A 21,294-nucleotide genomic window follows, 5' to 3' on the forward strand; every position below is an offset into this window, starting at 1 on the left:
AATTTAGTAAAAATCATTGATTTTTTTGACTAACCATATATATTTTCATAATATGATAAAAAATAGTAAATAAAAATAAAAATAACATCTAATAAAAATTAATCATATGATTAATATATATAAAATAATATTTGCATAATAATATGAATAATTTACAATTAAAATTTAAATTAGATGTATTAACAAATAATTATAAATTAATTTTCTCTTAAATAATTATTACTTTACTACGTGTTTATGTTTATTGGTTATAATGCTATTTATAAACAAAAAAATTGCAAACTTTATTTGCAAAATTATGGTCAAATAATGATTTTAGTCTCCAATTGTCCAGTATATGCATAATGGTAAACTTTTTAACAATGTTAAATTTTAATAGTCACACATAGAATAATTATAGAATAAAATTTCTATTCTATTTAGTCATAACTTATATAGCCTAAACTATTACACATCATTCCCGTCATTTCCTTTAATAATAACAATAATAATAATAATAATAATAATAATAATAATAATTTTATTACCTTAATTACTTTACTTTCTATATTTTTGTAATATCCTATCAACCATTTGGACAAAAAGTTTATTTATAATTAAAAATATTTAATCTATACTATATATAAAAGTAAAATATAGATACTACATTGAGAAAGTAGCTATGAATAGATACTACATTGTAACAGAGTCAGTAGTACTCAAAAAAAAATACTTCTATTTTATTCCCCCCTCCAAAACTGTTGTAGTCAATTAATTAAATATTTTATTAGTCAAATAATTAATAAAGTTAATTTAGTAAGAAAATGTAAAATGGAAATGAACTAATATCTATTAATTGGTAATATATTGTTTTTATATTCACATATCAATACTATTAATAAAAGTAAAATCATCCTCTTCAACTTTCCTGCACAAACTAATATTACTAATTAATTGGTAAAAAAAATTAATAAAGTTTAATTGGTAACAAAATTTTATTTACCAAATTCTGAGAATAATTAAACCATTATAATTGTGAGAATAATGGAAACGAATTCTGCATAATAAATATATAAGAAAATTCCTTGAAAACTATGAGTAGTTTTATAAGAAAAAATAATTTACTAATTATTATTTACACAAATAATAATATTTCGAATACTTATCTATACTTCTATATCTATACTACTATTAATAAAAATAAAATCATCCTTTGTAAAATTCGCGCCCAAACAATAGTAAAGATAAAATGGAAAAGAAAACTGATTTTACTAATTGATTGAAAATATAAAAAGATTCTAATAGAAAAGGAAACGGAAATTAGACAAATTGGAAAAGTAAAAGGATATTACTAATTAAATGAAAATTGACTGAAAATTATTTAAAAACTTAAAAAAATAATTACACCATCCTTTTGAAAACTTTAAGTTATTTAAACTTTAAAAAATTAATTAAACATGGGTTATTAAGTTATTTAAACTTTAAAAAATTAATTAAACATGGGTTATTATATTTTTTATAATTTAAAAAATTAATTAAACATGGGTTATTATATTTTTTATAATAATTACAATTAATTTATTCAAATATGGAGGAGGAAGAAAAACTAAATGTGATATAGTGAAAATGAATATACTTAAGGTATAAAAGTATAATTGCACATATATTAGTGTAATTGATTAATAATAATTGTCTAATAATTATTATGGTAATTAAGCTAAACATTGGTCATATTACATAATATAATATAATTAAATTATTTTCCATTTTTCTCATATTTATTTTAGTAATAATATAATTACATATCGATATTTTATGATAATTGTAAACAAACAAGTCATATATTATTCAATTAATTGTGTAATACTTTTGCACTAATCTTATAATCAAATAAATGTATACGTTCAATATTAGAATTTTTTTTATAATTTCATCTTTATTTTTAATATCTAAATATATAATAAAAATAAATTGCGCTATATAATATTCGATGTCATCGCACGAATGTTGGACAATTATTTGCTCTAATTCAAGCTAGGAAAACATCAGAAAACATAATCAATCCAACCAATTTCATTAATTGCGCTATATAATATTCGATGTTAATTACAAATTATGTAATTGTATATCGATCCAAATATTCTTAAAATATTATAACAAATCCATTCCGTGCAACGCACGGGCGAAAATACTAGTTAAAAGAAAAAAGGTTAAGGTTTGTACAATCATCTAAATTGGTAGTAGAAAGTTCCTACAACATAGAAAGAGATACATTACCAAAAAAAAATCTAAATTTATGGAATCAAGTATGTAAACCTAATACTCTACCTCTCTCGAATCAAGTGCCCAAAATTATATATACTGTAGTAATTTTTTGAGTTAATTCTATTTTTTACTTTAGATTTATAGGTGGCAGTTCATTGTTAGTTATTTTTTTTTATCAGAACATTCACATTTGGTCCTAGTATTATTGTGATATGACTATTTTTTATCCTCTATTAACAAAACAATTTTAATGCTGCTAAATACAAAGTCATTTCGATTTTTAATTACAAATTTTGTTAAAAATATAAACGTAAAAATATACCGAGCTCAACTGACTTTGTATAAAAATGATTGAAATGTCTCTGTATTTAATAACATTTCAACGATTTTGTTGACGGATGATAAAAATTAATCATTCCACAATAATACTAGGACCAAATATAGATGCTCTGATTAAAAAAAAAAAGAAAAAAAAAAGAAAGAAGTAAACTAATGCTTATAAATCTACGACCAAATTAACTCTAATTTTTTATATATATATGTAATATACACCATACATATATAAAATATAAAATGAGGAATAAAATTTATATATAAATATGACATGAATCAATGGTCCATATTCGAATATTTTGAAAATAACAAGGCTAGCTTGGAATAGCGAAGTTACTCATGAAAGGGATCAACTTGGATTTTCAACAAAATACTGCGTTTGCCGGGAGTCGAACCCGGGTCTATTGCTTGGAAGGGAATTATCCTAACCGTTGGACTACAAACGCTTTCTGACATAATTTCAAACGGTAAGTCTCTTTAAACGGGTTCATATCTTTCTGCAAAATACATTATTGATCGTGAAACCTGGGATCGATCCTCTACGGCTCCACACTGCAAGGCAGCGTGAGAGGCTGTTACTCACGCTCTAGACCCTTGGCCACACTCATCCACCAGGTTTGATTTCCTGTCTCCTTAGAACTCAAGGATAAGAGCCTATAGAACAGATCCTGTTCAAGTAAGGTCGTGCCCCTTTACTTCCTTTAGAAACTTATATTCATGTATACAGCTTCAGAGTTTTCCGGTGTGGGACGCGTCTGTCGTTTAAACTTATACTCCGTATGTTGTTTCTTCAGGTTTCATTTCTTCTGAAGGGGAAAGAATAGAATGGGTATTTCGGTTTTGATTTTGGCCGATAGTAACAGCAGACTGCAGCATTTCTTGGAATATAATGTATTTTCATCAGATCAATTGTTGATCATCTCATCTCATCTGGGACATTCCCCTAATATTATGTGTCCCTTCTAGTTGCAAATAGGTGTTTATATATATAGTGGATAAAATATTGTATATTATATTTTTATAGATAAAAGTATTCTCTTTGCATTATAAATTTGCTAAATGCTAACTAATATTGCAAACGTGACTCAAATAAGGTTAATGTATTAATTTGACCCACATATTTTGATATCCAGATGAATTTTGTCATCATATCATATTTCTTTACTTTAATTTTATAAGTGTATGTTATAATAATATTATTATTATAATGTTAAACCAAGTAGTTACTAATTAATTTGTTAATTAGAATTAGTCAATTAGTTAATGCATCATGCATGGCAGTATGTGGGTAATCAATGTGTGGCCATAATTGTAGCTTTACATGGACCACTTCATGAGCTAAAGTCTAGCTTTGTTTGTTGTGCATTTTGCACTATAAATAGGTGCATTACTTCATTTCATAAATCATCAATTGAAAATCATCTTTCTTATCTATTTCTTTCTTTCCCAATTATATATTTATATATTATTATATAGATATATTATAGATATATTAAATATATCTAACATTTGGTATCAGAGCCAGTCAACCTTCCAACCCCGAGATATTGTCCGTAGTGAAATATGACCACAAATTTCAATATTGTATGGTCGGGTCCCAAATTAGACGGGAAACTCGATTACAATTATTGGCAAATTATGATGACCACACATTTGAAAGCCCAAAATCTTTGGAGCTTTATTGATCCTGGTCTACAAGAAGGAGCTGATGCAGCCGCTATACGGCGCGATCAATTGGCCTTGGGGCAGATTCACCAAGGCGTTGATTACTCAATTTTTGGGCAATTAGCTGGGGCTCAAACAGCAAAGCAAGCTTGGGACATCCTAATGGTGTCAAACAAAGGAGTTGATCGGGCACAAAAGTCGAAGTTGCAGTCGTTGAGAAGGTTGTACGATCAATGTGAGATGACCTCTACAGAAACAGTAGATGCATATTTCACTCGTCTTATTGATCAGGTGAATAAGATGAGGTTATATGGAGATAAGATTGAAGATGGTGCAGTGGTTGAAAAAGTTCTTCGAACTATGCCGATGAAGTATGACCATGTGGTGGCTTCAATTACAGAGTCACACAAAACCGAGCTCTTATCAATTGCAGAGCTTAAAGGTATGATAGAAAGTCATATTGACAGGATTGAGTCAAAATCGGAACCACTTGCAGAAGAAGCTTTGAAGAGCCAAGTCACTCTGAATATGACTGGCCCTAATCAAAGAGGTGGAGGATCTGGTAGAGGTCGTGGAAGAGGAAGAGGAGGATTCAGAGGAAGAGGACGTGGTAACTCCAACACAGGAGGAGGACGTGGTAACTCCAACCAAGGAAGAGGTGGAGGTAATGCCAAACAAGGCAAATTTCCATTTCATTGCTATAATTGTGGCAAGTATGGGCACAAGATTGCAGATTGCTGGTACAACGAAGACAATCGTGGAAATCAAGCAAATATTGCTGAAAAGTCCGGTGAGAGTTCTGAAACCTTACTTTTGGCCAGTAATAGTTTTTCTGCTGATGAAAACATATGGTTCTTGGATACTGGGTGNGAGAGGCTGTTACTCACGCTCTAGACCCTTGGCCACACTCATCCACCAGGTTTGATTTCCTGTCTCCTTAGAACTCAAGGATAAGAGCCTATAGAACAGATCCTGTTCAAGTAAGGTCGTGCCCCTTTACTTCCTTTAGAAACTTATATTCATGTATACAGCTTCAGAGTTTTCCGGTGTGGGACGCGTCTGTCGTTTAAACTTATACTCCGTATGTTGTTTCTTCAGGTTTCATTTCTTCTGAAGGGGAAAGAATAGAATGGGTATTTCGGTTTTGATTTTGGCCGATAGTAACAGCAGACTGCAGCATTTCTTGGAATATAATGTATTTTCATCAGATCAATTGTTGATCATCTCATCTCATCTGGGACATTCCCCTAATATTATGTGTCCCTTCTAGTTGCAAATAGGTGTTTATATATATAGTGGATAAAATATTGTATATTATATTTTTATAGATAAAAGTATTCTCTTTGCATTATAAATTTGCTAAATGCTAACTAATATTGCAAACGTGACTCAAATAAGGTTAATGTATTAATTTGACCCACATATTTTGATATCCAGATGAATTTTGTCATCATATCATATTTCTTTACTTTAATTTTATAAGTGTATGTTATAATAATATTATTATTATAATGTTAAACCAAGTAGTTACTAATTAATTTGTTAATTAGAATTAGTCAATTAGTTAATGCATCATGCATGGCAGTATGTGGGTAATCAATGTGTGGCCATAATTGTAGCTTTACATGGACCACTTCATGAGCTAAAGTCTAGCTTTGTTTGTTGTGCATTTTGCACTATAAATAGGTGCATTACTTCATTTCATAAATCATCAATTGAAAATCATCTTTCTTATCTATTTCTTTCTTTCCCAATTATATATTTATATATTATTATATAGATATATTATAGATATATTAAATATATCTAACATTTGGTATCAGAGCCAGTCAACCTTCCAACCCCGAGATATTGTCCGTAGTGAAATATGACCACAAATTTCAATATTGTATGGTCGGGTCCCAAATTAGACGGGAAACTCGATTACAATTATTGGCAAATTATGATGACCACACATTTGAAAGCCCAAAATCTTTGGAGCTTTATTGATCCTGGTCTACAAGAAGGAGCTGATGCAGCCGCTATACGGCGCGATCAATTGGCCTTGGGGCAGATTCACCAAGGCGTTGATTACTCAATTTTTGGGCAATTAGCTGGGGCTCAAACAGCAAAGCAAGCTTGGGACATCCTAATGGTGTCAAACAAAGGAGTTGATCGGGCACAAAAGTCGAAGTTGCAGTCGTTGAGAAGGTTGTACGATCAATGTGAGATGACCTCTACAGAAACAGTAGATGCATATTTCACTCGTCTTATTGATCAGGTGAATAAGATGAGGTTATATGGAGATAAGATTGAAGATGGTGCAGTGGTTGAAAAAGTTCTTCGAACTATGCCGATGAAGTATGACCATGTGGTGGCTTCAATTACAGAGTCACACAAAACCGAGCTCTTATCAATTGCAGAGCTTAAAGGTATGATAGAAAGTCATATTGACAGGATTGAGTCAAAATCGGAACCACTTGCAGAAGAAGCTTTGAAGAGCCAAGTCACTCTGAATATGACTGGCCCTAATCAAAGAGGTGGAGGATCTGGTAGAGGTCGTGGAAGAGGAAGAGGAGGATTCAGAGGAAGAGGACGTGGTAACTCCAACACAGGAGGAGGACGTGGTAACTCCAACCAAGGAAGAGGTGGAGGTAATGCCAAACAAGGCAAATTTCCATTTCATTGCTATAATTGTGGCAAGTATGGGCACAAGATTGCAGATTGCTGGTACAACGAAGACAATCGTGGAAATCAAGCAAATATTGCTGAAAAGTCCGGTGAGAGTTCTGAAACCTTACTTTTGGCCAGTAATAGTTTTTCTGCAGACGAAAACATATGGTTCTTGGATACTGGGTGTAGTAACCATATGTGTGGGAAGAAAGAATTGTTTTCCGAACTAGATGAATCAGTCCGGTCTGAAGTGACATTTGGCAACAAGTCAAAAGTGCCAATTTTGGGAAAAGGTAAAATCTCTATTCAGTTGAAAGATGGTACTCATAATTTTATATCCGATGTTTTCTATGTTCCTGAACTGCACCAAAATTTGTTGAGTATGTGGCAGTTGTCAGAAAAAGGATATAAGATAAATATTACTCAGGGGTGTTATACCATTGTATATGCTAAGGGAGTTTTGATTGCAAAGGTAAATATGTCCCAAAATCGACTATTTCCTTTGAAAATCAATCATGCACTTCTTGCTTGCTTCAATTCTGAAATATGTGATGATAATTGGTTATGGCATATGCGATTTGGACATTTCCATTTCTCTGGATTAAATTATCTAGCGAAAAAGGAGCTTGTTTCTGATTTACCTGTTGTAAATGTCCCTGATCGTATTTGTGAGATTTGTTTGATTGGGAAGAAGCATAGAGATCCCTTCCCCGTGGGCAAGTCAAGGAGAGCCACAAAACAGTTGGAGATTATCCACTCAGACCTGTGTTCGTTGGAGGTTCCCTCACATGGAGGTTGTAAGTACTTTGTTACTTTCATTGATGATTTTAGTAGGAAAACATGGGTTTACTTTCTGAAGCAAAAGTCTGATGCATGTGATGTTTTCAAACAATTTAAGACTTTTGTTGAAAAGCAAAGTGGTTATGATATCAAAATCTTGAGAACTGATAGAGGTACAGAATATATTGCTTGTGATGATTTTCTGAAGGAGAAAGGTATTCAGCACCAGATGACAGCTAGATACACTCCACAACAAAATGGAGTGGCTGAGAGGAAGAATAGATCAATCATGGATATGGTGAGGTGCATGCTGAAATCTAAAAATCTGCCTAAGCCTTTTTGGGCAGAGGCTGTTGCTTGTGCTGTCTATGTATTGAACAGGTGTCCAACTAAAAGTGTTCGTGATAAGACACCTGAAGAAGCTTGGAGTGGAAGAAAACCCTCTATCAGAAATCTCAAGGTTTTTGGATGTTTGGCATATGCACATGTGCCAGATCAGTTGAGAAAGAAGTTGGATGATAAAGGAGAGAAGTGTATATTCATTGGTTATAGTGACGGTTCAAAGGCTTATAAACTATACAACCCTGAAACTAAAAAGGTTGTTATAAGTCGTGATGTCACTTTTGATGAATATAGTGCCTGGGATTGGTCAGCTAAAGATGAAAGATCAGTTGTTGTTCCTGTTGTTGACAATGTTGTTGATGAGCAACCGATTCCAGATAATGTCCGGCCTCCTTTGCAACCAGAGTCGTCTGTTCGACGATCTCAACGCGAGCGCCAATTACCAGCTCGCTTGCAGGATTATGTTGTGGGTCATGATAATGACCTGTCTGATGAAGAGATTGTTCAATTTGCTCTTTTTGCAGATTGTGACCCTCTATCCTTTGAGGAGGCTGCTACAGAAACTCATTGGCTTAAGGCGATGGATGAGGAGATACGTGCCATTGAAAAGAATGGTACCTGGGAGTTAACAGAATTACCTCCTGAAAAGAAGCCAATTGGAGTAAAGTGGGTCTACAGAACCAAATACAAGTCAAATGGAGAAATTGACCGTTTTAAAGCACGGTTGGTAGCAAAGGGTTACAAGCAGAAACCAGGTATTGATTATTTTGAGGTTTTTGCTCCAGTAAGTAGACTTGATACAGTTCGAATGGTTATTTCTCTTGCTGCTCAAAATGATTGGAAATTGCATCAAATGGATGTCAAGTCTGCTTTTTTGAATGGTTTTCTTGAAGAAGAGATATATGTTGAGCAACCTGCAGGATTTGTGAAGAAAGGGGAGGAATCTAAAGTTTACAGGTTGAGAAAAGCTTTATATGGCTTAAAGCAAGCGCCTAGGGCGTGGTATGGTTGCATTGACTCTTATTTTGTTGAAAGTGGTTTTATGAGATGTCCTCATGAACACACTTTGTATGTCAAATGCACTGATTCTGGTGATGTTGTTATAATCTATCTGTATGTTGATGATTTGGTTTTTACTGGAAATAACTTAAAGCTAATCTCAGAATTCAGGGAGGCACTCATTAAGAGATTTGAAATGACTGATATGGGCCTTATGTGTTACTTTCTTGGCCTTGAGGTTGTTCAGATGGATGGTGGAATCTTTATTTCACAAAAGAAATATGCTGCTGATATTTTGAAAAAGTTCAAAATGGAGAACTCCAAACCAGTTTCAACTCCAGTAGCTGAAAAGTTAAAGGCGTCCAAAGATGAGTCTGGAAAGAGTGTGAATGTTACAGCCTATAAAAGCTTAATTGGGAGTTTGAGGTATCTGGTGGCAACAAGGCCGGATATTTCTTTTGGAGTTGGAATACTTAGCAGATTCATGGAGGAACCAAAAGAATCACATTGGGCTGCAGCAAAGCGAATTCTGAGATATGTCAAAGGTACGAGTAATGATGGAATTTTTTACTCTACTAATGAAGGTGTGGAGCTTGCTGGATACACAGACAGTGATTAGGCTGGAGATGTTGAGACCAGAAAAAGCACATCAGGATATGCCTTCTATCTTGGTTCAGCCATATTTTCTTGGTCTTCAAAGAAGCAGCAGATTGTAGCACTTTCAACCGCAGAAGCAGAATATATTGCAGCAGCAAATTGTGCTACTCAGGCAATTTGGCTAAGAAGAATTTTGGAGTTCTTACAACACAAGCAGGAAGCACCTACAACTATTTTTTGTGACAACAAGTCTGCAATTTCGTTGTCCAAGAATCCTGTCTTTCATGGTCGCAGCAAACATATTGATATCAAGTATCACAAAATCAGAGAGTTGGTTGCTGAAAAGCAAATCAACATTGAGTATTGTTCGAGTGCATGTCAAGTTGCTGATATCTTTACGAAGCCGCTGAAGACGGAGACATTTTTCAAATTAAAGAAGGATATTGGGATGACCAATATATTCAACTTGGTTTAAAGGAGGCAATGTTATAATAATATTATTATTATAATGTTAAACCAAGTAGTTACTAATTAATTTGTTAATTAGAATTAGTCAATTAGTTAATGCATCATGCATGGCAGTATGTGGGTAATCAATGTGTGGCCATAATTGTAGCTTTACATGGACCACTTCATGAGCTAAAGTCTAGCTTTGTTTGTTGTGCATTTTGCACTATAAATAGGTGCATTACTTCATTTCATAAATCATCAATTGAAAATCATCTTTCTTATCTATTTCTTTCTTTCCCAATTATATATTTATATATTATTATATAGATATATTATAGATATATTATATTTAATATATCTAACAGTATCGTATACTAGTTTCAGTCTATTTGTTAGATTGTTATCAATGTTTTTCTTATTTTGTTAATTTAAGCTATTTTCTATTTAATCTTATCACATAAATCATAATTTATTACGTGTGAAGAAGCAATTAGTCTAATTTATTTTTTAACAAAATTGTTGAATTGTTTCTGGGCAACAAGTAATTAACTTATCACAGTTTAAAGCGGCATTTCTACTGGAAATAAATGAAAAGAGAAGTGATAGCAACAGTGAGGGCTTGTGATGATTTAGATATGTTATAGTAGGGAAACTTCTTACAAGAGAAACCTTTCAAGTTTACCTTCATGAGAGATACTTTAGCGGTTCTAAAAAATTGTATCATATTTTTCCTAATAAGTATCACACTTTCTATCATTAATATTGCATTTTCATTTTGATCCTCATGGATAAGAATTCATGGAAAGGTTTCACAAGAGAGTTACACCCTTAAAATTAATGTTATTAATTATGGTTAAATGACATAAAATAGATTGTAAATGATATTGTAAATGTTCACAAGAGAGCCACCCTTTCATTTGTTAGTTTTTGTAAATGTTCTCAATGATATTATTAAAAATAAAATAGATTATAATAATTTAAATAAATATTTGCAGTAGATAATATGTTGATTTTTCACTTGTTTATTTTTGTTCATCTACTTGGCTTCTTCATGATTTATGGGGAGGACCTTTTTTTATTTTTATTTTGTTTTATTTTTAGATTATGAAGGAGAGGGGACCCCGATATGAAAGGACGCTAGGCCCTAGTAGTCATGTGTCGTAGTAAAAGAATGCCTACGACATCATTCTCAATAATCGTTAAGAGAATCAGGATTTTCTTTGTAATGGTGATTGTATATTTGCATGTGTTTTCAAAGTTAGTAATAGTGCATAGTGGAAGTAAACTCCTAAATGAGTTTATAATTGTAATCTTCGTGTTACTATTAATTCAATAACCATAAAAAAGAGATATTACTTTGTATTTAATGTTAACATAAAGTAACACTACGAATTAAATGTCTAGATATAGTAATTCTGGAAACTCCTATCCCAACAAATCTTGTATTTAATCCCCATTTAATAAATTTTGATAACACAGACACACACACACAATTAATTAAATCGACATAGATGATATCAATTGATTTGGTATAGGTAATGTCATCGTATTCGTCTTCTGGATATTCATGTTTTGGTTAATATTCTTAAATCTAATGAAGAGCAATCATAGTAAAGTATGATGTTATGAAAAATCATCGTAAGTCTAGTAGTTTTATTTTCATTATACATTATACATGTTGCAATCATTTGTATGAACTAAAGTTATTAATAAAATTCACTCACACTCATTCTTAGCGTTGGGACCGAATGACGACACCAGTTTATTGAGAGTTTGAGACTAATTAAACATATGATTCACAAATTTTCTCGAGTGCAGTAGCATAAAAAGGACCAAATGGGAAAACATTTGCCAAACAATTATCTCCGACCTTTAGGGCTGCTTTGCAGCATTGACGATCAATATTTACATTAAATTGAGAGCTCAAGAAAGCGATAGAAATTTTCTCCAAGCATGTTGGAATTCTTGTAATTGATTCTAGACATTTGGCAATATCTTTAGGAATGTCAAGAGGTAAACCATTCGGTAGAATTGCATTTTCGGCAATGCTAGGTTCAACCACAATATATGCACAAAGTAAGAAAAGCAAGTAAGAACATGTGAGATTAGCTCGGGCCATATTGTCAAAGATTAAAAAATTAAAAGTTAAGAAACAAGTGAGAAATGTTGTTTTGTATAGATTTGGAAGTTGAATGTGGTTATATATAGGTCAATTGCAAATTTTAAAGGGAACAATGTATTTGAAACATATATTCCATAATTAATTACATGAATTCATACCAAACTTTAATAGACATTACTATATGCGTTATTCTTCAATTTAAAAGTTAGCATTAACATTTTTGTTGACTTATTATTTGAAATTATCTATTTAAACCTTTACACTTGTGACGAGTCTATAAAAATATTTTTTTTAATGGCAATTTTTTTTTAAAAAAAAAATGTTAAACATTGGTACAATCATCTAAAATTGTAGTATTCCTACAACATAGAAAAAGATACATTACCAAAAAAAATTTAAATTTATGTAATTAAGTATGCAAACCTAATACTCTCTCTTGAATCAAGTGTCCAAATTATTTATATATAATAATATACACCATACATATATGTACTAAAAAGGAAAAAAAAAATAAAAAATACACCATACATTTATAAAATAAAACGAGCAAACTTACTAAAGGATCAACTGAGACTTTCAACAAAATCCTGCGTTTGCCGGGAGTCGAACCCGGGTCTATTGCTTGGAAGGCAATTATCCTAACCGTTGGACTACAAACGCTTTCTGACGATTCTCCTGACAGTCAATTTATTTAATTCATATCTTTCTGCAAAATAAATTATGAATTGTGGTTCGTGAATATTCCTATCCCTTCCAAATTCCTGTTCTGCGAGGATCCGATTATCTAATTCCAGGATCTCCATTTATGGTGAAGATGAAAGGGTTGGGAAACACTTCAAAATAGCAAATAAAAATATTGGGAAACCTGTCAGACAGCCAAGAGACCATCCCAACCATGAACCCATGACTAGGAACGATCCACCATGGCTCCACACTGCAAGGCAGCATGAGAAGCTGATACTCACGCTCTAGTCTCTTGGCCACACTCATCCACCAGGTACGAGCCTATAGAACAGATCCTGTTCAAGTAAGGTCGTGACCGTTTATTTCCTTTAGCAGCTTATATTCATGTATACAACTTCAGAAGTTTCCGGTGTGGGACGCACTGTCATTGTATTCTTATATGCTGTTTTCTCAGGTAAATGTCGCTTTAATTCTTCGAAACGGGAGGGGAGGGTTCCTGGAATGTATTTTCAGTTGTTGATCATCTGAACATTCTTCCAATCCACTATTCCTGTAATCCTGTTGGTGCACTTCTTGTTGGAAAAAGAAAAGAAATTTTAGATGTTATTATTATTATTATTTTTTAAGGTAAACGTAACTATTTCATTAATTCATAACATAAAACGTTTACATAAATGATCAATGAAATGGTAAACCATTCCTTACAGTCAGACATAGAAATAAATTTTCTAACTATGCTATAGAAAACTTGAATCGCAGACTGTTTCATAACTATGAAGCTATGTTCCTTCAGGGAGCTTAAAGCTTCATCAAAGATCTGGGTCTTCGTCATCATTCTTTTTTGCTCGCCCAGGATAAGATCAACACTTGTCCAAACCAAACTAAACGATTTATGCCAATGAAAAGCTCGTGAAAGTAACGAGAGTAAAAATGCTCGTGAAACTAACGAGAGGAAAACACAATAATAGAGAAAATAAAAAGTGGGTAAAGTCAAAGTAGGGTTAGGAGTTCAAGACTACCAACACAAACCCCAATACCTACCTACTACTACTATTATTTTATTCAAAGGGAGAGAAAACGGAAGAAGAAGATCTGTGGCGGTGGTCGGAGGTAGACGGAGCTGCGACGGTGGTCGGGGCGGAAGAAGAGCGAGAGTAAACATAGAAGGTGACCAAAATCGCCGGCTCAAAACTCCATTAGAGCTCCGGGCGGAGGCCGGCGGTGAAAGCCAGAGTTGAGCAGCAGAGAAAGGCGTTTGATTTTAGAGAGAAAAAGGAGGCAGCATTGGCACCACTATTGAACCCATTGAGTGATCCTTGGAGAAAAGGTTATGAAAGTCTCTTATAAATATGAAAAATTTGTCTCTCACAATTACAAAGGATAACAACACTATTTATCCTATAAAAAAAAAAAGTCTCTCAACATTTGTTTACATATGTACTGTTTTCAATTTTGAATATTCTTATTAATTTACAAGTGATTTATTGAAATCTCAGTTATTTGTTATGTTTTTTTTTTGTTTTTTTCTTTTTAATGTTTGTATATAGTAAGGATATATTAGAAATTTAATAAAATTTCATAAGAAAAGTTAAACGAACCAAACATCTTAATTAATTTTTAAGTAATTTAATTCTTATGTTTCTAGAGTTAATCTTTTTTCTTAAACTAGGGATTTTTTTATCCACAATAACTCATTCAACAATAATAGTTGAACCCCAAGCAGAACACTTAAAGGAAAGTCCATAACTCATATATCATAATCTCATTGCATGACGTTGTCATCTATGCTACCATAACCGAATTGCAAACAACACACTACCAACAAAAAGGAAGAGCGCAAATAGTAAAGATAAAAACAATGACAATGTTACTCAAAAAGAGAATTAAGAACACTTATAAAAATTCAAATGAAAAGTAGTATTTATTTAGATTATCATTTTTAGACCAAATATTTAGACTATCGATTTTACAAGGTTGCAAACATTTATTTTAGTAATAATTATAATGAATTTTCTATATTATCTTGGATTCATATACTTTGAGTTAGATATTTAAATAAAAGAAATTCGACATTGAATCACCCATTATAAACTTCTCTTACATAATCTTGCATGGATATACTTTCAAATATTTATTTAAATGGTATTAACCCATTCGCGCAATGCGCATCTAAAACTAGTTTACTTAATAAAATCCATTGTTTTTTTCTTTCAAAAAAAAAAAAACCATTGTTTTTAGTTTTTAATTTTTAATTTTTAAAAAATTAGTATTCTGATTTAATTTTGATTTCATGTTTATAGTTTCTTCAAGTTGATAGCATAGAAGTTAAGAATGTCGGTGGGAAAACGAAGCGTAACTGGCTAGTGGCTACGAACTTAAGAACGTGGCGGTTGAATCATCAACGGCAAGCCTTCAAATTTTAGGTATTGGCATTCAATTTTCTTCTACAACAACGCCAATTGCTTCTAATCTTCATTACTGATTTCCAAACACCTAACTCCATTCCCTTTCCCTTCGTTTCCGTTTCAATAGTTGCAGAGAAAGGCTGAAATCGATGGCGGTGAAGGAAGAGAGGAAGCCGTCAGTGGAGATCAGCAAGTTGAAATTTACCTATCCGGGAATCGACGGTCATCCGCCGCCTGGATCCACTCCACTCATCGATGATTTCTCACTAACTCTATTTCCCGGCGACCGCTATCTTCTCGTCGGATCTAATGGCGCAGGTTTAATTTCCTTTTGTTCTTCTAAGTACTCTGTGATTTAGTACAAATAATGCTGTACATTTTTTGGAGAACCGAATGTGTATTTTCTCAGAAATCGACTAGGTCATTTGGGATTTCATGATTTGGAGTTGATAATTTGATTTTTTTGCTTCTATTTTCCCTTGTGAAAAATTTCAGGGAAGACGACTATTCTCAAGATTTTGGGAGGGAAGCATATGGTGGAACCAGATATGGTTAGAGTGTTAGGACGCTCAGCATTTCATGACACGGCTTTGACGGCTTCGGGCGACCTCTGCTACCTTGGGGGAGAGGTTTCTATTTTTCGTCTCTTCTCTTGCCTTTTTTGGTTGCGTGTTTTTTTACCTCTGCAAATGCATGGAGTTTATAAAGTTTCCAATTGTTGAGCTAACTGCAATTGAATAAAAGTGACCTTGCTGCTACTAAGAGTAACTATATGGATAGGGAATATAGGTTTTTTCTTTTTGATTAATTGGTTGTTATCTGAAAAAAAAAATGTTGCTGAACTTTTTTAATAAATGATGAAAAAGAATTTTCTGGTGGCCATAATGTGTATACTACTTTCTGATCACAGTGGAGGAGAGAAGTTGCTTTTGCTGGGTTTGAGGTGCCTATTCAAATGGATGTCTCTGCTCAGAAAATGATATTTGGGGTTGCAGGTGTCGATCCCCAAAGACGAGATGAATTAATTAAGGTATGAGTTGTTTCTAAATCAAGTTTGATACTGGTGGATAGTTTCAACATTTGAACATTGTTGTTGGTATGATTAGTTTCTTTCTCTACTTGATCTCTGCATGCATACCATGAACCTTTTGATATAAAGGTGAGTAATTGTTAGAGCACATAAGAAATTCCCAGCTAAAAATGCAGGAAGATTGAAGAGGGTAAGAGTAGAGAATTTGAAGTGAGGTCTCTTTTTGCTGAGTTTACATGTGAATCTTAAAATTATATAACATCTTTTTGGGGGTTTGGAGGACAACCCAAAAAAGGAAGGTGATTGATTCCTTTTTGCATAGATTTGGGAGGTGGTTGTGTACTTTGATAATTTAGGAAATGTAATCCAATCTTGTTTGCCCAAAGATTTTTCTAACCGCATGCCTGCCCTTTTAGATGAAGGTGGCTTGAGTTGGGAGTACGAGTCGAAACACCTTTAAAAAAAAAATGTGGCTTTTGGAACCTGGTTTTAAATCCTTATTTCACAATTGGTGGCACTGCCATTTTGTTACTGGCAATCCAGAGGAGTTGGCTCTGAAACTTAAATTGCTTAAAATTGACTTGATGAATTGGAACAAAGATGCCTTTGGCCATGTTGAAATAAAGAAGGTTCTGCTGCTTGATGAAATTCAGCAACTAGGTTTTAATGAAGCCTGTCCTGACTATTATTCTCTTGATAAGCATAGAAGAGAGTTGCTGAAATGCAATCCAGTCAGAACCAGAACCACATTGCAGGAGAGTTTCTGGAGACAGAAATCTAGATCCTTGCTGTTGAAAAAAGGAGATGGTAACAATGGATTCTTTCATGGTTTGCAAATGATTGGAAAAGAAGCAATCTGATTGATAGACTACAAGAGGATGATGGAATTATTGAGGATCCAAGAGATGGTGAAAGCCAAATTTTTGAGTTTCTTTGCCAACCTTTACATTGAGGATTGTGATTTGAGACCATTTTTTGATGGCTTGGATCTTCCATGCCTAGATGATGTGATAGCACTTTTTGGGTGAGACCTTTCACTGAACTACTGAACAAGTTGTTGGTACACTAAACAGACAAATCCCTGGGACCTGAAGGGTTTCATGGCATTCCTTTACCCTGCTGGGATTTTGTCAGAATAACATAATGGAGATTTTTCAACACTTCTTTAAGCATGTAACGTTGTAACTTTTGAGAAATGTTTTAATGCTCATTTTTCCATCTTATTTGAAAGAAGCCAGGACTGTGAATGTCACCTACTAGAATGTTTAGTCCACAATTATCAAATATCAAAGGTTGCTAATGAATTTGTTGATCATCACCTCAAATGTTGAGAAACTGGGGGTGGTTTGCAAGCTGGATATGAAATAAGCCTTTGACCATGTAAGATCAAACTTTCTTTTCAAAATGATGGAAAGGATCAATTTTGGGAGAATGGGAGGAAGTGGAGGAATTTGCTAAAAATGTACTTATCTTCAGTGAAAATTTTCATAAATAGGAGTGCTGCTGGTTTCTTCAGTTCTTCTATTCGTTTTTGGTATGGAGGCCCCCTTTGCCCTCTTCTTTTCATCTTAGCATATTGAATAATTCTGTAAGATTATATGCACAGCTGAAAGTGGCTTTCAAATTCCTTTGAGTCTTTTTTTCCCCTCTTGGAAACAGATTTGGGTACCAGGCGGCCCACCTAAGGTTTCGGTTTCTGTTTCTCTTTGGGAAGGAGCTAAAGAAGCTTTTCTTACTGGCAAATTCCTTAGAAATGGAAGTATCTTTCAATCTTTCATTTCAATTGCTGTCCTTTGTGCCTCCAGAAGAGACAGTTAACTATCTTCATTGAATTGCCAGTGGTCTTGGAATTGCTGGCAAGTTCTATTCTCTTTGGGATGCAGCTAATAGCCCAATGGGTCACACCATTTACAGTCAAACAAGTCTTAAAAAGTTTGGATCATCAAAGAAATACGAAGAATGGAACTTGGCCCCTCCTTGTTTATTTTGGTTTACCTGGAAGGAAAGGAATATGCATTGCTTTGTAGGTCATTAATTCTCTGTTTATAAATTTAAGAACTTTTTCCTTCACACTCTATTTTGGTTGCAACTGGAGACTCTATGCTCTTTCCTTCACTGATTTTTCGGGATAAGCTTAGACTTGTATAAGTTGTATAGTGTATCATCTGAAATGTGTGCTCATGTTTGCAGTTAAATTTTACATGCTCCATGACAATCGGTCACTGAATAGTTGAAACCATGAAACACTTGGTATTAGAGTAGAGTGCACCATCCACTGCCTATGCTTTTAGTCTTGAATAATTTATCCATTGCAGTTAACAAGTGAGCGATTACAATTCCCAAGTTAGTGCATATAGGTTTGCCTAAAAAAAATTTAAAATCCACTTATTGGCAGAAATATCCTTAAAGTAGTTATTGACTGTTTAGTAGGTATGCCCCATCTGCTTAGATGATCTACTTTTTCAGTAAATTCCGAATTGAAAGAACTAAGCTTGAGCAGCAGTGCGCAGTGAGTGTTTATAAAATTGATGTCTGGTGTATAACCAGGGGTTGTGATGGTTGTTTGTGTCAAAAAAATTGCTGCTATCCTTGGGGAAATATTGTATTTTTACAATGATTACCCTAAACTTTTCTTTTTGGTTGTGTTCCAACTGTGGCTTATTTTCTCATGTTATGAGTCCTGTGATTTATTTTCTCATTCCTATGATTTGAGGTCTTCACCATCCACTGCTCTTCACAGTTGATTCATTTTAACTGTGCCTTCTAAATTCCTAAGGTGAGTTGTGATTATAATTTTGAAGGGTACAGTTGTTAGTCACAATCTGAGAGCAGTAGGTTGAAGTTGCTTGCTTGATTATATCTACACTATTTAATTGTAGTGCATATTGGATATAAATTTATCTTTTTAGTTCTCTGCTGCTGTAGGTATTGGGTATTGATCTGTCTTGGAGACTGCACAAAGCGTCTGATGGTCAAAGGAGGAGGGTACAAATTTGTATGGGTCTTTTGAAACCATTCACGGTACACCCGCAAGACATGATAATTTTCTCTTTCTGCTTGATTCAGTGACCATATTTGGTTCCTTTTAACTTTTCAGTTAATGGTTGTTCACATTTCTTGAACTCAAATATTGACAAAATAGTAGTTTCTGATAGGTCCTCCTCCTTGATGAGATTACTGTTGACCTAGATGTGCTTGCAAGGGCGGACCTTTTAAGATTTCTGAAGAAAGAATGTGAAGACCGAGGAGCAACAATAATTTATGCCACACACATCTTTGACGGTCTTGAAGATTGGCCTTCTCATATTGTACGGAGCAGCACCTATTCACCTAGTTCCTTGTTCTTATGTATTTGGATCTTGGGAAAAAAATAGCTTATGAATCCTTCATTTTTAGGTTTATGTGGCACATGGAAGGTTGCAACTAGCTATGCCAATGGACAAGGTTAAGGAGATAAGCAACCTTTCACTAATGGTACGTCCCATCTTTTGAGAACTCATTAATCCTCAGGCAATTATGGTTGATGATATTCAAACTGTGTCATTATAAGGGATGTATTGTTGATCAACCAAAGTGTCTCTTATTTTCTTTGAGTAGTTCTGACTCTATTACAGAAAGAGTCAATGCCCCCACTGGGGTTCGAACCTGTGACCTCCCATTTGGGAGAGCCACAAAGGTGCCATTGAGCTACAAGCTTAATTAGATTATAGATTAAATAATCCACTTTACTATATGTTTGGCAAGTATTATAGACAATGAATTGTACAACACTTCTAAGTAACTTGTAATGGATAATAGATTATTCACAATCAGTCATCATACTTATCTTCATAATTGATAATCATATAAGTTTCCCCACTGGGACCTATGAATACCATTTTCCATATCATTCCCCCGAATGTTGCATTCTGATGCTACTTAGCACCAACTGGATGTGCAGAGAACAGTAGAAAGTTGGCTGAGGAAAGAAAGGGACGAGGAAAGGAAACAGAGGAAAGAGAGGAAGGCAAAGGGGCTCCCGGAGTATGAAAAACAAATTGAAGGCAGTCGTGTGGTCGGGGATCCAGCTCACGCTGCTGTTCGTGTATTAAACAATGGTTGGGCTGGTGGAAGGCTAAATTCTACCATTGCCGGTGAGGAAAATTTTGTCCTTAGCTCAAACCGTGTCTTGAGGTAGTAGCTGAATCGATTTCAAATCCATTTTTCATTACTGTCTGGTTGCATTATACTTTGTCCATTGGTTGTAATAACAGAAAGGTTGAATTAATTTTTGAGCAATTTATGCCATTTGGTTACAGTTTAAAAATACAATTAGCATCTCACATATTTGGTGTTACTGTAAGCCAGGACATATATACAGCTTTGTTAGCTATGAACATGGCAAGTTTTTGCCTATTGAAGAAAAGAGTTAACAACGCTTTTCTTTGTGTTTCACACTTTCACACATGATTGCAATGCACGAAGGTGACTTTTAGTTTATGAAATAAATTAAGAATGAAATAGTATTATATTAAATGAATTTATGTTATGAGATGTTATTTTATTTTAAATTTTTGGATGACGTGGGAACCCGCTTCCACCATTTCAGACCCTAAGGGGGTGTTTGGTTGGATGGAAAACATTTTCCATGGAAAATGTTTTCCTTAAAGTGGGGGAAAATGGTGTTTTATGTTGTTTGGTTGGATAGAAAACAAATTTCATGGGAAAATGTTTTCCTTAACAATGAGGAAAATGTTTTCCTAGCAAATCTTAGGTATTTTGTTTTCCATGGAAAACTTTTTCCATGAAAAACTAGTATCACAATTCTACCCTCACCCTACTTTATTAATTACTCTTTTATTATTATATTATTATTATTGTGTAGGGTTATATATGTCATTATACTCATTATTCCTTACCATTCCAAACCCAACCAAACAATGTAATTTATATTCCCAGTAATTTATTTTCCACCAACCAAACAATGGAATCTATTTTCCTGGTAATTTGTT

General features: G+C 33.6%; 1 protein-coding gene, 3 non-coding genes and 1 pseudogene across 4 annotated transcripts; 1 reads left to right on the forward strand and 4 right to left on the reverse strand.

Moving 5' to 3' along the window:
- Positions 1 to 2,951: 2,951 nt before the first annotated feature.
- Positions 2,952 to 3,023, reverse strand: TRNAG-UCC. Its single transcript has one exon. It is a non-coding gene; the product is annotated as a tRNA-Gly (tRNA).
- A 40-nt stretch (positions 3,024 to 3,063) lies between these two features.
- Positions 3,064 to 3,263, reverse strand: LOC116023868. The gene has a single exon (XR_004099457.1). It is a non-coding gene; the product is annotated as a small nucleolar RNA U3 (small nucleolar RNA).
- A 9,509-nt stretch (positions 3,264 to 12,772) lies between these two features.
- TRNAG-UCC lies at positions 12,773 to 12,844 on the reverse strand. The gene has a single exon. It is a non-coding gene; the product is annotated as a tRNA-Gly (tRNA).
- A 202-nt stretch (positions 12,845 to 13,046) lies between these two features.
- LOC116023867 lies at positions 13,047 to 13,221 on the reverse strand (annotated as a pseudogene).
- A 1,967-nt stretch (positions 13,222 to 15,188) lies between these two features.
- On the forward strand, positions 15,189 to 20,737 carry LOC116022954 (ABC transporter I family member 20). The gene is made up of 8 exons (XM_031263877.1): positions 15,189 to 15,291; positions 15,401 to 15,591; positions 15,769 to 15,902; positions 16,184 to 16,303; positions 19,229 to 19,324; positions 19,459 to 19,611; positions 19,700 to 19,777; positions 20,244 to 20,737. Exons 2-8 carry the CDS (start codon positions 15,423 to 15,425, stop codon positions 20,478 to 20,480), a joined length of 987 nt encoding a protein of 328 aa, XP_031119737.1. The 5' UTR covers positions 15,189 to 15,291; positions 15,401 to 15,422; the 3' UTR covers positions 20,481 to 20,737.
- Positions 20,738 to 21,294: the final 557 nt, after the last annotated feature.

The sequence above is a fragment of the Ipomoea triloba genome, chromosome 6 (assembly GCF_003576645.1).
Source record: "Ipomoea triloba cultivar NCNSP0323 chromosome 6, ASM357664v1".
NCBI lineage: Eukaryota > Viridiplantae > Streptophyta > Magnoliopsida > Solanales > Convolvulaceae > Ipomoea > Ipomoea triloba.

Coding starts and splice junctions, on each gene's coding strand:
- LOC116022954 (XM_031263877.1), top strand. CDS start 15,423: ATGGCGGTGAAGGAAGAGAGGAAGCCGTCAGTGGAGATCAGCAAGTTG. Junction 15,592..15,768: donor CGTCGGATCTAATGGCGCAG/GTTTAATTTCCT, acceptor GAAAAATTTCAG/GGAAGACGACTATTCTCAAG. Junction 19,778..20,243: donor TAAGCAACCTTTCACTAATG/GTACGTCCCATC, acceptor CTGGATGTGCAG/AGAACAGTAGAAAGTTGGCT.